This window comes from Schistocerca gregaria, chromosome 1 (genome assembly GCF_023897955.1).
Source record: "Schistocerca gregaria isolate iqSchGreg1 chromosome 1, iqSchGreg1.2, whole genome shotgun sequence".
In the NCBI taxonomy this organism is placed as follows: Eukaryota; Metazoa; Arthropoda; class Insecta; order Orthoptera; family Acrididae; genus Schistocerca; species Schistocerca gregaria.
The window spans coordinates 143,173,850-143,189,717 of record NC_064920.1 but is presented as its reverse complement, the minus strand read 5'-3'; the positions used below and the strand labels follow the sequence as shown (position 1 = coordinate 143,189,717).

The window sequence follows — 15,868 nt, the reverse complement described above, 5'->3', positions numbered from 1 at the left end:
TGACTCGTTTCATAATGTGCTGCACGTCAACAATTCCTTCGTCAGCCCACTCAGATTTTAGCACGTCTATGGGGATATCCACCAAGTCCCTACACGTCACAACACCCTTACTATAATTCAAAGTGGAGTGGAGCTCGGTCTCGACAGCGTACTCTCCTAGACAATTTGCTTTCCGAAGGGCAGCGACTTGACGGGAACTAGAAGTTTCAACTAACAGAGTCCCATTGCACAGTCGCTTTACAGATTTCAGTGTTCCTGCAATTCCCTCAAGACCCTTGTGGATGTAAAAGGGAGAAACCCTCTCAAAGCTACCCTCCTTCATTTTAATAATCAAAAACACATTCTGATTATCAGCATGTGCTCTGTTACTACATTCTGTTAAATCTCTAGCAACACCAGGCGCTGGAGGACTCGCAGCGCGTAGCCACTTTTTCGATGGGGTGTGTTTTCCTACCAGCGGCCCACCCAAGGCACTGGTAGGGGGAAATGTAGAGGTCGAAGGGTCCATTGCGGTCCCACGAGCAGCTAGGGAACTAAAAGTCCGCTCAGACAGAGCCCCGCGTGCCTGAGTAAGCCTATACAACTGGGGTGCGGCAGGTGCCCCAGAGGTTGCCCGCTTGCGACTGTTCCACCCCAACAGCCATGCATCTTCTAGGCGCGGAGCACACCGAAAGATTGAGGGTTTTTTATAGAGGTTGGCCTTCCTCGCAATCCAGGCGGTCAAGCCAAGATTACCATTCCCCGCAGCACACAACATTTCACCGCCGCACCGTACGGTGGTCGCTGAAGCATGTTCGGGGGTTACGGTGACAGGACACTGGCGGCGCAGACCAGCCCCCAGCTCAGGACCCCGGGGTCGCCAAGCCCGTACTCAGCAAGTGAATGCTGAGCACCTGGGGGCTCCAGTCAGAGGATGAAGCAATAAAAAGGTATGGATGGTGAGTAATATCATGGAAGAATTGCTGGGCTCTTTCAATGCTTTAATGAAAAAAGGAAATCACCAAGTTCTTTTCCTAAATTCAATCCACCACCCAAAAGTCAAGTTAATAAATGTGACATTGAGACTTGGTTCCCGCCAGGTTCAACCAGCCTAACACAGAAAATGCACATGGGGTCCAAATCCCATTAGAGGTGATTATTGATGCATTCTCTTATTCATAGGGTTGAAGAAGCAGAAAGCATTTGCTAAGGTCAGACTTACAGATTCAGCAGCAGAGACTGTGTGTGTGTGTGTGTGTGTGTGTGTGTGTGTGTGTGTGTGTGTTATTTCCAAAGAAGACTTTGTCGGCCATAAGCTCACTGTCTAGCAGTCTTTTCGTTATCCTAATATGTGACTCAGCATCTCCACTACATGATGAGTAGCAACTATTCTTTTCATAACATTATTTCATGTAGTGTAGAAGACTACATTTGAAGTGATGACTTTCTGTCAACTCACTCCAATTTTACTTCAGCAACAGATTGAATAGGAATTCACAATAGATAAGATCATTGGGAATAAAGGAAGAAGAAAAAGAAACAGAAGAAGAAGAGCAAAATGATGTCCTTAGAAAAATTAATATGCCTGAAGAAGTTATTGCATGCATGAACAATGTTAGCAATTTGCACCACACAAACTGTTGGAACTATTGCACAGTGCCGTAAACCGCTTAAAAAAAAAAAAACGGTTTCCCTCCTTGGTATGTGGCAAAAAAGTGAAACGAAGTAAATAAACAAAGGAATAACATGTAAATACATATAACAATAAACAAATTTAAAGTCAGAGTAAAAATACAGAAATGCGTATCATTTATCATTTAGTGTAACAGATTAGTGCTCTGTTGTTCAATATACAATAAATGAACACCTACTGTGCTGGAGTGAGGGTAAATAAATATGTAAATAATTGCAAATTTATACTTATTTGCTTGACACCTGGCAAATTTTATATAGCCTAGATAGTTTTGTGTAATCCAGAAACTTGTCCAATTTGGAAAATTATTTTAGCACCATGGGATTCCGTTTTGAGAAAGTTTTACTTCCATTTTCATGAAAGTGTTAATTCTTTTCAGAATGCACAGAAAGCTAATAGTTTTATTATTTTTACTCTCTGTTTATCCCAGTAATTTCAATTAAAAGTGTATAATATTTATAGATAGGGAGTAATTAATTTAAAGAACTGGCGAATTGTTCAGAAATGTCTAAGAACTCCCCAGTGAAAACTAAAGATCATTACACATTTCATGGCAAAAGTTAATTTAAAGCTGTTAAAGGAACACAGTAATTATTTACTAGTAATATACACTGAATAGAATATAGTAAAGTAAGAGATTAATGTGTTGATAAAGTAAAAATAAATATCATGTGACTAGGGCCTCCCGTCGAATAGACTGTTCGCCGGGTGCAAGCCTTTTCAATCTGACACCACTTCAGCAACTTGCGCATCAATGGGGATGAAATGATGATGATTAGGACAGCACAACACCCAATCCCTTAGTGGAGAAAAACTCCGGCTGAGCCAGGAATCGAACCCGGGCCCTTAGGACTGACATTCTGTCGAACTGACCACTCAGCTATGGGGGGCAGACAATGTGTTGATTATATTTAGGTAATTAAAAAGAGAGCATAGGCTCACTTGTAAAACACTGAGGAAAAAAAATTTCTTTGGACTGTTTAAGATGCCAACTTGGCATTTGCCTAAAGTTATTTACGAAAATCACAGATCTCCTAAACACAGGCATGTGAAAAGAGATTTACGCCCTACTTTTCCCAAATGAAAATGTGGAGTCTTAAGTGACTCACTTCATTCTGTTACGAAATTGTGTATAAATCATACCGTAGAAACACTGTCTTTTCATAGAAGTATTTATATGGTCCAATTGCACAGTAAGCACCAGCAGCTAGCTATCAGCTTTAAAAGAGAAAAATAATTAATAATACTGCCATGTAGGATCAGAAATCAAGTGCCATTTATGACTGCAATAAGAAATAACACTTCACACTGAAAGCATGTTTAAAATCACACATGGAACTGAACTGCCTGCCTCAGCACGAAATGCTTCTGATTGTACATACTCAGAATGTTCTAGCAAATTCCAATCTTCCATAAACAAATACATCTGAGAACTATCTAGAAATTATAAATCTTAACTGATGAAGAATTGCAGAAGCCAGAAATCAAACTAGTAACCCACACAATGGCAGCTTTAACTGCTACACCATGGCAGATGACATACAGCACTTATATTTTAGAGAAACAGAAAATATTTGTTTCGTTATCAGCTATTTCTCAATTAAATTTATATTGTTTCCTTCATGCATTACAAACCATACCTGTGAAGGGATTCGGAGGTGCTGGTGCTTTGCGTTTCTTCCTTCCCACAACGCCTGGATCGCTGCCCATTTGTTCAGCTGTCTGGTTTGGAATGTAAGAAAAACAAACATTATTTTATGATTTTCTAACAAAGATAAGGACAATTTTCCTCAAATAAAATCAAAATTTTCAATTACAATTTTATATAATGTATAAGGAAACTTTGATTTAAACATGGTAATGGAAAGTCCTTTGTGGTATGTAAATAATGCAAGGGTAAAGATAAAAATCGTTTTTCACCATGCTAAGATTTCCAAACCAGACAGTAGGTCCTATTATGAAGGCCTTACTCACCAAAAGTTTTATTTGTGACAGTCTTTTTGTTGCGCCTATCTGCGACTCAGCATCTCCACTATATGGTGAGTGGCACTTTTCCTTTTCATAATACTGTTACACCTATAAGTAACCAGCATATTGCCATATTCACATATTTTTAATAAACATGTGAAACTGTTGCTAAAATAGATATTTAAGGAGTAAAGATAGCAACATACCTATCATTTGGTGCCCTTTCCTTGCCCCTTTTTTCTTGTGCAGTTTTGCTTGTTTAAGTTCTCACTGCTAATTGTGATACGCACTGTATACAAATGTTGCAGTTGTGCTCTACTTTCAGCTTGGTGTCCCAAGTAGGGCTGTTGTTAAAAATAATATACCGACCCTTTTTCCAAAAAATACATTCGTATATTGGCTATACCTTTTTACCTAATAAATCGATATCAAAATGGCAATATTGAGTGCAACCTTTTTTTTTTATACAAGTAGTATTGACCAATTAGGATCACATTAACAACTTCAGTTCCCCTTCTGCCTTTGTTGTTGTTTCCTATTTTTCCAGTATTCCCTCATTTTCTCCCCTTGAAGTCTCTTCCTTTCTTCTATCCATGTTGTTCCCGATTTTTTTATTTATTCTGCTTTGAAAGCCTTCCAAATTTAGTTTTTTTGTTTTTAAAATGTTTTTTCTGCTATTTCTGATTCTCTGATGTTGTTTCTTTCAAGATCTTTTATTACTTTTGTAATCCATGCTACTGTCGATTTCTTCTTCCAGAAATATAGGAGTATTTGTTTTGTTAGTCTATTTCCATTATTTGTTTCACAGTTTTTGGTATATATTTGAAGTTATTCCTCAAACTCTAGTAGAATGGAATTTTACTTTCACTGTGTGAAGGAGTCTTATTACTTTTTGCAATTTCATCATGTCCAACCTTTCTTTTCGACTTTGTGAAGCAAGTACATATGTAACAAAACATGAAGTTTGAGTGCAATGTGGGAGGGGGGAGTGGTGGTGTGAATGTAATAAGATTTCTGAAGTGAATAAATAGCACACCAGTGTGTTAAAAAACAATATTGAACACAACTAGTGTGCTACTTCTTCACATCAGCATTCTTCAAAAACAGTTGCTGAAAATGATGAACAAAAATCTAAATGACAATATTTGTCTTCATGGTAGGTAGATACGAGTGACAGGAAATGCTGATGTAATCTGCACTTGGCACAACCAACAGAAACTGTGACGTTTATCTTCACCACACAACTCTGACACTACAACTGCTGGGTTGCTGGTGTTGGCATAAATGAAAAAACAGGGAAGTTGACATGAAGTGTTCCAGACAAATCTGATGCACGATTAAACTGAACGCTGTACCCATTGGACACCTTTTATTGTGCCACATACATAATGTTATGCTGTTACCACTGTTAGAAAAGTGGTTATCCCCAAGTGTGAACAAGAATCATTTTCCTTTAATTTCTTGCTTGAAGGGGGATACGTGGGCTGCTAGCTTGTTGACACACAGATTATACAATAATATATCAATACTTAAAGATACAGCTCTAAAACCGGCAGTATATTTACAATATCCAGCTGATATTTTTACAGGCATGTATGTCGATATTTTTCCCATCGACATATCAATACTTTCTTTTGATATGTCAAGATCCAAGAAGATATTTTTTAAAATACTGATATACTGGATTCCCAACATTTTTAAAAATATCAACAGTCCTAGTCCCAAACAGTGGCTACCAATAGTGATATAGCCTGTAAAGAAATCTTATAGTTGTAGCAACTCTGGGGCCCCTCTCAGCTTGGTGCTCTAAGTGGTGCCTTGTGTCACTTGTGCCTAAAAATGGCCTTAGGCAGAGCTGAAACCCGTTGTGTTTTCTGAAAAGGATAGTTGCTATTCACCACATAGCGGATATGCTGAATTGCATATAGACACAACAAAAACACCGTCAGAAACTGAGCTTTCAGCCAACACAACCTTTGTCAGAAGCATGCATGCGCACACACACGCACACACACACACACACACACACACACACACACACACACACACACACACACACACACACACACACACACACACACACACAGGCATGACCACAGTCTTTGGCTGCTGAAGCCAGCAGCTGTCCCTTTCATAATATTGTTACATTACATCCTGGTTTTTCTATTGTTTAATTATGTTTTGTCTAATGCGAGAAAGTTAATTGTGCAACATAGAGAGATTGGACTGAGTAGCGCAAATGAGAAACTTCAAGTTGAAAACTGTGAAATGTAAAAAGTGAATCAGAAAATAATTATGAATATTCAGGTAATTGTTTCACCTGGTTCACATCACTGCACATCATTCCATTCAGCAAGATACGGTAGACTTATATTGCTTTCAGTAAGCGTCTCTGAGTGATTTATTCCTCACATTCAGTCACAGTCTCCTTACACCAACATTTCCTCCTTCGCTCTTGTTACAAAACCTCAGTCTTCACTGTTGTATTAAACATCAGTTAGATAGGGAAACATTCTTGTTTGGTGAATGTAATACCTCTACACTTTCCCTTTGCAGGTTTTTTCCCTAATGGAGCTGGTTAAATTCTTACCTTTTCCTGGACTGATAATTGGCTCAACAGGTAGTTGCTGAAACACTTACAACTCAACATATGGTCACAAATATGGCGCAAATTTGACATTTTCACATTTGCATTCACAAACCTCTGGATGGTGAGAACAGAAGTACTCAAATATCAAATGCCAGGAAACAATTCTTACACCAAGTGGGGCACCAATCCCTGAACACCTGAACCAGAAGTTTGACATTCAACCATAAAACTATTAATGACAGTACTGAAAAACTTTATAAAAATATCAATTTTAGATTTAGTGACCTAGAAAAACAGTAATGTACACACATTAAGGAACAGAAAGGAATCATGAGGATGAAAGAATAAGTTAGTCACCATTTTCATTACTGATGTAGACTTTAATAGTGAAACATATTTTGGCAGAATAATGGTAAAACTAGAGTGCCGAATGAATGACACATAAATGTTGCAAATATGGAATGTCTAACAACTGGAATGGACAGTGAGTGAGCCAAGATGAAAACACTCAGTGACAGAACTGAGGGAACAATGGAATGAAATGACTGTACAGCATCACTGGTCAGGAGACCCATGACGGTTGTTCAGCCACCTAGAGCAAGTCTTTTTATTTGATGCCACTTCAGCAACTTGCTCGATGATTTTCACAATAATGATGATGATGATGACGACGATACAAAACCCAGTCCCCGATCGGATAAAATCTCCGATCTGACTACAAATCAAACCCAGAACCATAACACATGGCAGTCTGTCGTGCTGACCACTCAGCTATGGAGGAATATTAATTCCAATACCAAAAAAATTACAAGTGAGGACTGTACACAATTATTTAAGTAGAAGCAGCCAATATAATGAACTCTTAAGAATCTCAATCTGTCAAAATCGTTACATATGACTACTGAATCAGAATTTTAATCACATATCTATTTTCTCTTATGATATTGAAAATAAATAAAAATAAAATGAGCTGAATACAAACAACTAATAATAATGTACAGAAAGTTCAGTTTGAGAGTTACGAATTATTTAGGAATAAAGGAGGTGACTCACCAAAAGGTGGAAGTGCTGTGTTGGCAATATGTACACAAACGAATGGAACAGAGCTTTGCTAGCTTTCAGAATGGAATTCCTTTTGAATCCACCCACTCATCCACGTAACCGCCCGCCCCCCCCCCCCTCCCCCCCCCCCCACACACACACCTGCATACGACTGTCTCCCTACATTGTGCTCGGTTGACTGCCAGCTCTTCCCTGGTCCACGGTGAGTGTACTGGGGTGAGGTGGGGGTGCAGGTGGCAGGCAGCTGAGCACATGATTTCATAGACTAGGGCAGGAGATGGCAGCACACAATTAGCTGCCAAAAATTGGGAGAGGGTGCTAGGATGGTGTACGCATGAGCACGCCCACATGCACATGTGCGCACGCTAGCTTTCAGAATGGAATTCCTTTTGAATCCACCCACTCGCGCGCGCACACACACACACACACACACACACACACACACACACTATTGGGTGGGGAGTGGGGGGCCAGTGGTGAGTTACCTTAGGTTTAGACCAGGGAGGTTATGGGAGCGAAGGATGTGCTGTAAGGATAGCTCCCATCTGTGCAGGTCAGAAAAACTGGTGGTGGTGAAGAGAATCCAGATGGCACAGGTGGTGAAGCACGATGGGTGGAGGAGGACCAGGTGAATTGGATGGGAGAGAAGGTCTTGAGATTGTGGAGGAATGAGGATAAGGTGACCTGGCCTTGGACCCAGATTATAAAGAGGTCATTGATAAACCTGAACCAGACCAGGAGGTTTGAAGTTTTGGGAAGCTAGGTATGTTTCCTCTAGGTGGTCCATGAAGAGGTTGGCATAGGAGGGTGCCCATGGCTGTGCCACAAATTTGTTTGTATACCTCCCCTTCAAAGGTGATGTAATTAAGGGTTAGGATGTAGCTGGTTAGGTGTACGAGGAATGAAGTGGTGGGTTTGGCGTCTGTAAGGCATTAGGAGAGAGAGTGTTTAATCACAGCAAGGCCATGGACATGAGCAGTGTCGGTGTATAAGGAGGTTGTGTCTACAGTGATGAGTAGCGACCCAGGAGGTAAGGGTGAGGGGATGTGGAGAGCCATTGCAGGAATTGGTTGGTATCTTTAATGTGGGAGACTAGGTTTTGGACAACTGGTTGCAAATGTTGGTCAACAAGGGCTGAGATCCTTTCAGTGGGGACACTGTAACCAGCCACAATGGGGCCCCCAGGATTGTTACGTTTGTGGATGTTGGGGAGCATGTAGAAGGAGGGTGTGCAGGCTGTTGTTGGAGTGAGAAGATAGATGGATTCAGGGGAGAGGTTCTGGGAAGGGCCTAACAATTTCAGCAGGGATTGGATTTTATGCTGGACTTCTGGGATGGGGTCACTTTAGCAGAGCTTGTAGCTGTCTGTGTTAGACAACTGGTGGTGGTCCTCTGCCAGGCAGTCACTCTGGTTCATTACAACAGTGGTGGAAACTTTGTCTGCTACTAATAAGAAATAGTGGTATCACAGAAAACAATCAAAATGCTATGAAGCATCATTCAACAATTTCTGCACATACTGTGTAAAAGTAATTGCACAACATAAAGAGGAAAGCTCTAGTCTTTAGATACTCATGTTCCTATAATTCTGGGGCCAGCAACTGGTATTAAACAGAATAATTTATTCTATTATTCCATACTGAAGACAAATGCAAACAAACATATACCTCAACTACTTACATGCTTCATTGCCACTTCTCCTATCTTTGGAGAAAACTTTCTGATGTTCTCCAGAAAGTCTTTCAGGTCTGACATGGAAGCTTCCTTGATATTCTCCCTCAACCTGAGAAAGGCTTCTAGTATGAATTTCAATTGTACAATTTCGACAACCTAGCACAGCACATATACAGCACTGATTATACTCACACAGGTATATTTTCACGCATCTGGTGAGAGAAACGATAGTTAGCCACTTGGGGAAGATAAAGATGCTCTAATTGCTCCAGTGTTTTTAATGCAGGGTAGTACCTGAAACAAGTATAATATTGGTGATTAACAAAATTTAGTCAAAGAGAATTTTGAAAAGAAAATTACACTATTGATATACAGATGGCATAAAAGTATTTTAATAATGTTTGAGATTTGAAGAACTAGGTGAAAAAGGTAAAACTGTCATCAAGCTGCAGGTTGATTTGAACACTGAAGTGCTTTACTACGTATGGTGCCAAGGAAGGTGATATGCCACTGCCTTCCTCTGACCTTTGAATTGTCTTATCCAGCCATTTGTAGGAAGGGACCAACAGTTTAACATGGAATCTGAACCAGAGTGAACTTTATATTCTCCTCAAAACCCTGCACATTATTTCACACAGCTTTAAATTTGTAACGCTGTGATTATCCTTTGGGGGGGGGGGGGGGGATACTTAACTTTGTCACACTGACACAAGTCTGCCATTATGTTTAAGAATACAAGTGATGTGTTTTACTATGTGTTTAATACAAAGAACGTTTCTGATGCTGCTTCTGTTTCACGCAGTTTGGCACCTGGAAAGCAGTGGAACTGAGCTCGTTGAAGATCAATGATAACTGCATGAGTGAAATGATGAGTGTGAAGTGTAAAAGTGTGAGTGAAGTTGTGTCAGCACTCTCTCACTCTCTCTCTCTCTCTCTCTCTCTCTCTCTCTCTCTCTCTCTCTCTCCCTCTGCCCCTGTGTGAGGGAGGGAGGGAGGGAGGGAGGGAGGGAGGGAGGGAGGGAGGGAGGGAGGGAGGGAGGGAGGGAGGGAGGGAGGGAGACAAAGCCATGGGTAAAAGGTTACTAGTAGATAAAACGAGATTCTTGTAGAAAAGCTCTATGTTTAAGTTGTATAAGTTGCATAACTACGAATATTAATGCTTGGTTTGCTTTATTATAGAAGCTTTGCCCAGGAAAATCAGGGTGACATCTATCATTCTGAAACACTATTTTGAAAATCCAAAGATATTCCCATCACAAACAACTCTAATGTTGTCTTCTTGTCACATCATCATTTATAAATAAATTCTGTATTTTTCAAATGTTTCACTTTTGCTGTGCAGCATTTGGTACGTGTTATCATCTGAGCTACAGGAGATGGAAGTCTTGTGTGTGTGTGTGTGTGTGTGTGTGTGTGTGTGTGTGTGTGTGCTCTCTGCTGAAGGCTTTGGCCATCAACATGTTATATTTAAGGTGAGTATCAGTCTATCTTTTTCCTAATATTGCTGATATACAATATTCAAGATCTATGCAAAAGAATAAGCCCAGTAATGTTTGTATTAAGAATCATATTTGACAGGAGGGAATGAGCATAATAAACACAGTATAGTTTATCTATTTTCATCCACTTACATCTTGGGGTACAACATTCTGTGGAAATCAACAGCTAATAGTAACAGTAATAGTAGTAGTAGTAATAGTAGTAATAATAATAATAATAATAATAATAATAATAATAATGTTACATGCACAGAAAGGGGGTTTAAGAATTATGTGTGGAATCCATCTTAGGCTCCCTTGCAGAAATCTGTTTAGAGATCTACAGATCATTACAACAATTGCTCAATATATTTTCTCTGATGTGCTTTGTTACTATAAATAGTAACTTATTCAAAATCAGTAGTTCATATCATAATTACAACACCTGGAAGAAACTTGATAGTCACTAGGATCTAAAAAGAAGAGTATAGTGAAGAACCGGGTTTAAAGTGTTTCTTTGTTGACAGTTGAATTGCTGGTTACACTGCACATATGTTCTGTCACCTTGATGCGTGTATGTCAATTTTACCTCTTAATTTCCAGTCACCATAATTAAAGTTAATTAATTTCATAATCCTGCCATGGAATATCAAGATGCAATGCTGCTGGACTACTACTTCTCTTTACGATGCACAGATGCTGAAAGAGAGCTTTAATTTGCCCAAGCTACTAAATGACATAAACAGCTTAGCATTAACTCTTCAGTTTTTGCATACAGCTTCAATTACAATGATGGGAACCCTTAGCTCATGACAAACTATGAAAACATGCATTTGTTTTGAAAATGGCCAATCCAGGATGAAATGTAACAATTTTGTGAAATGGCAAGTTGGTACTCACCACACTGCAGAGATGCTGAATTGCAGATAGGCATTGTCACAATTGAAGCTTTCGCCCAGCAAATAACACACACACACACACACACACACACACACACACACACACACAGCCTCTGGTAGCCACACTGCGAGCAACAGCAGCAGTGCATGATGGGAGCGGCAAATGGGTGGGGATAAGGAGGATGCTGGGTCAGAGAGGGGGAAGGATAGCAGGGGGCAGTGAAGTGCTGCTGGGGAGCATGCAAGGACGAGATGGAGAGAGGGTAGGGCAGCTAGATGCAGTTGGGAGATTAGATGGTGGGCAGGGGAGAGGTGGGAAGGGGGGTAGTGGCAAAGGAGAGAACTAAAAAGACTGGGTGTGTTGGTGGAATGCGGGCTGTGTAGTGCTGGAATAGGGATGGGGCTGGATGGATCAGAAAAATGACTAACAAAGTATGAGGTCAGGAGGGTTACAGGAATGTAGGATATATTGCAGGGAGAGTTCCCACTTGTGCAATTCAAAAAAGCTGGTGTTGGTGGGAAGGATACATATGGCACAGGCTGTGAAGCAGTCATTGAAATGAAGAGTGTTCTGTTGGACAGTGTATTCAGCAACAGGTTGGTCCACTTGGTTCTGAGCCACAGTTTGTCAGTGGCCATTCATGTGGACAGCCTGATGGTTGTCATGCCCACATAGAATGCAGCACAATTGTTGCAGCTTAGCTTGTAGATTGCATAACTGGTTTCAGAGGTAGCCCTACCTTTGATCCGTGATGTTTGTGACTGAAAAGGAGTAGGTGGCGGTGGGAGGATGTATGGGACAGGTCTTACATCAACATCTGCTACAGGGATATGAGCCAAGAGGTAAGGAGCTGGGAGCAGGGGTTGTGTAGGGATGGTTGGTTGGTTTATAATGGGGGAAAGGGACTAAACTGTGAGGTCATCGGTCCCTTATTCCCAGCAGAACAATTACCCAAGGGAAAGAAGAAAACAAAGATGATGTATGGCACAATAACAGGAGAAAGGAAGAACCAAAAGAATGACAGAAGGACAACAAATGCTATCATGGACAAAACAGGACAAGAAAACCACAGAGAGAGGCAAGAAATAGGGAGAAGAGATCAATAACAAGAAAGCAGATTACCATGGCTGGCTGACCAAGAGAATAAAAAAGGAGAAGTCAGCCACTCTGCAACACATTAAAACCTCCATCCTAAAAGCCCTAGGGTGGAGGACACAGAGAGAGAAAGGACATGCACTAAAACTCAGATCAATTGATAAAACCCACCCTCACGAATAGAATGTAAAACTAAAGCTGCTGTTGAAGCAATGTTGCCCAACACCAAAGGTGGGGTGCTGAGAAAGTTAGAAGTCCGCTGCAGAGCCGCTAAAAGGGGCCAGTTCAGCAAGAGGTGGACGACTGTCATTTAGGAGCCACAGCAACGCTGAGGTGGTAAACGTGTGAGCCATGTATGGCCAATGCGGAGCGGACAAAGAACAACTGATTCCCTGTGAGAAGCCCACAGAGAAAACTTCCATGCATTCACAGTCTCCTTAATGGCACACAGTTTGCTGTGCATACTGTTATGCCACTTCGTCTCCCAAAGCTGAAAACCCTTGCAACGTAAGACAGAATGCAGGTCAGTTTCAGAGATGAACATCTCCAGGAACAATTTCTGCGTAGCCTGTTTGGCCAGCCTGTCAGCAAGTTCGTTTCCTGGCAGTCGACGTGTCCCAGCAGACGTGAAGGCTACCCAGTCTGCCTTGTCTAAAGCCCATCTGGGTAGGCATTTGTGGGCATGACGCCGGGGGAAAACAGGAAGATGGGGAAGTGGTCACTACTGCACAGGTCATAATGTGCTCTCCAATCGATAGATGGGAGAAAACCTGGACTGCAAAACAATAAATCCATGGCCAAGTAACTACCATGAGCCACACTGAATGTGTGGCGGCCCCAGTATTTAAGAGGCTGAGGTCGAGTTGGGACAGTATATTTTCGACATCTCTACCACGGCCTGTAAGCATGGTGCTACCCCACAACGTGTTATGGGCATTAAAATCTCCCAAAAGTAGGAAAGGTTTAGGGAGTTCACCAATCAGTGCAGCCAATACATTCAAGGGTACCACATCATATGGAGGGAGATATATATTGCAGACAGTTATTTCCTGCGTCGTCTGTATTCTCATAGCCACACTTCAAGAGAAGTTTGAAGGAGCACAGGTTCACCACATACCGCATTCAGGACATAAATGCAAACTCCACCTGACACACTATTATATTTGCTATGCTTCTTGTAATATCCCCTGTAGCCATGACGGGCAGGGGTCCGTAATGCCAGGAACCAGGTTTCCTGGAGGGCAATGCAGAAATCAGGTGTAACGCTTAACAGTTGCCATAGCTCAGCCAGGTGGTGCAAAAAACTGAAACAGTTCCACTGGAGGATGAAGTGATCATGGGACTGGGGAGGCATGAAACACTCAATGAGGCAGTCTACACCTCAGGGTCACCTGCTGCCACTGACTTTTCCTGAACACGCTACATCCATTGCGTCTGAGGGTCTGGTGAGATCTAGGTCCTCAGCGGATGCCAGAATCTTCACCTCAGACGCGGAGGTCGTAGGCAAGGAAGTGGATGCCACCCCAATTTCCTTGGTCTTGAGGGTCTTCTTTCTGGATTTCTCTCACTGATCCTAGCGCTTCTCTGGCTGGGAGGGCTTCACTATTTCGATCTCCAGGACTGAGGATGATTGCGAAGCCCTATGACCAGCCGCTTTATGGCACTTCATCCACTAGCAGAAACCTGGGAAGGGAGTGACCCAAGGGACCCCTTCCTAGTGAGAGGAGCCGAAGAAGATAACGCTTCTCTGGCTGAGAAGTGGGGACTGGTGTCCCCAATGGTTGGAAGGACAGTGTTCCCGAAGTACATGGTGCGGGAGCAACAGGGACGGAAGTTCCCCCACCAATAAGGAGGGAGGTGTAGTCTTCCAGCTCCGAGAGCCAACTGGATCTCGCAGAACTGATGGGGTCACAACAGTTCTCGTAGCGGCGGCATAAGAGGAGGTCATAGCCACAGGATGTAGGAGCTCAAATGTCCTCTTAAGCCTCAGTGTAGGTCAGTCAGTCCAGGATCTTTTATTCCATGATTTTCCTCTCTTTCTGTAAAATCCTGCAGTCTGGAAGGCTAGGTGATTGATGCTCTCCGCAGTTGACACTGATGGGGGGTGGGGCACATGGAGTATTGGGATGGGATGTATGTCCACAATCTTGACATGTGATGTTGGAAGTACAGTGGGAAGACATATGGCCAAACTTCCAGCACTTAAAGCACCACATTGGGGGAGGGATATATGGCTTGACATCACATCAATAGACCATCACCTTGACCTTCTCGGGTAATGTGTCACCACAAATGCCAAGATGAATGCACCGGTGGCAACCCAATCATCCCTCAGATCCTGATGGACGCGCCGGATGAAATGAGCTCCTCGTCACCCTAAGCTGGCGTGCAGCTCGTCGTCAGATTGCAAAAGAAGGTCCCTGTGGAATATAATACCCTGGACCATATTTAAGCTCTTATGGGACGTGTTGGTGATGGAAAAACCCCCAGCTTGTCACAAGCAAGTAATGCCCATGACTGGGCACAGGATGCCATATTTACTAAGACTGACCCTGACCGCATTTTGGACAAGCCCACCACCTCCCGAAACTTGTCCTCTAAATGCTCTACAAAAAACTGAGCCTTCATTGAGATAGGAGTCTCTATCAGATCTCGTACATACGAGGTACTAGGGCGAATAAGGTTCACTGCCATCCTTATCCTGGCGTTCCTCCCATTGCGTAGGCAGGGAGGGGAACGATTTAGGATCATACTTCCTTGCAGTGTACTGAGACTTTGAATGCTTAGAGACTGCTGGCATTTGACCACCAGAAAGTGATGACATAGTACACTTTATTGTACATCATCCGCCCTGATGCCACCTACTCCGACCATGGGCCCTCCCCACGGGCACTGTCTAGCTACAGGAAAGACCGCCTGGCTGGATGGCCATTGCCGGGAGTCCCAATGTCCCATGGTGATGGGCATCTACTCCTTGGCATACATGGGGAGTTAGCGGCACAGGCATCAGCAGATTGATCCCTGTGTTGGCAGGGGGCTACAACCAACTGAGTACATGTCGGCCCCACTACAATGGGCTGGCTACTATGCTGGATATGAGATGCAAAGAATTCCATGGTAATCGTCGGCGCAGAAAATGCCACTGCACAGTGAGTGGAGGAAAACGCACCCAGGAAGGTGTCCTCACCCAAGAGATGGAAGATGAGCGGGACTGCAATGTGACAACGACAAAGTGGGCTCAAGATCTCAATGCACAATGGACACGATGCACCATGTAAGGGGCCCTTACCCAATTGGTTCGCTCTTCAGGAAAATTTTGAAAAATGGAGGTCAAACCATATAGGCGACAATCACATAAATCCCAAAAGGTGTGGGACTCCTTTTAGTCGCCTCTTAAGGCAGGCAGGAATACCTCAGCCCTATTCTAAC

General features: G+C 42.4%; 1 protein-coding gene across 3 annotated transcripts in view; it reads right to left on the bottom strand.

The window, feature by feature from the left end:
• Positions 1-15,868, bottom strand: part of LOC126334924 (exocyst complex component 6B) — a 151,055-nt gene that overhangs the window by 97,116 nt on the left and 38,071 nt on the right. For all 3 annotated transcript variants that reach the window (XM_049997660.1, XM_049997670.1, XM_049997650.1), the window contains exons 4-6: positions 9,159-9,260; positions 8,973-9,075; positions 3,313-3,394 (exon numbers count right to left, since the gene is read on the bottom strand). In XM_049997660.1, coding sequence (XP_049853617.1) covers positions 3,313-3,394; positions 8,973-9,075; positions 9,159-9,260 — 287 coding nt within the window. The remainder of the gene's footprint in view (positions 1-3,312; positions 3,395-8,972; positions 9,076-9,158; positions 9,261-15,868) is intronic.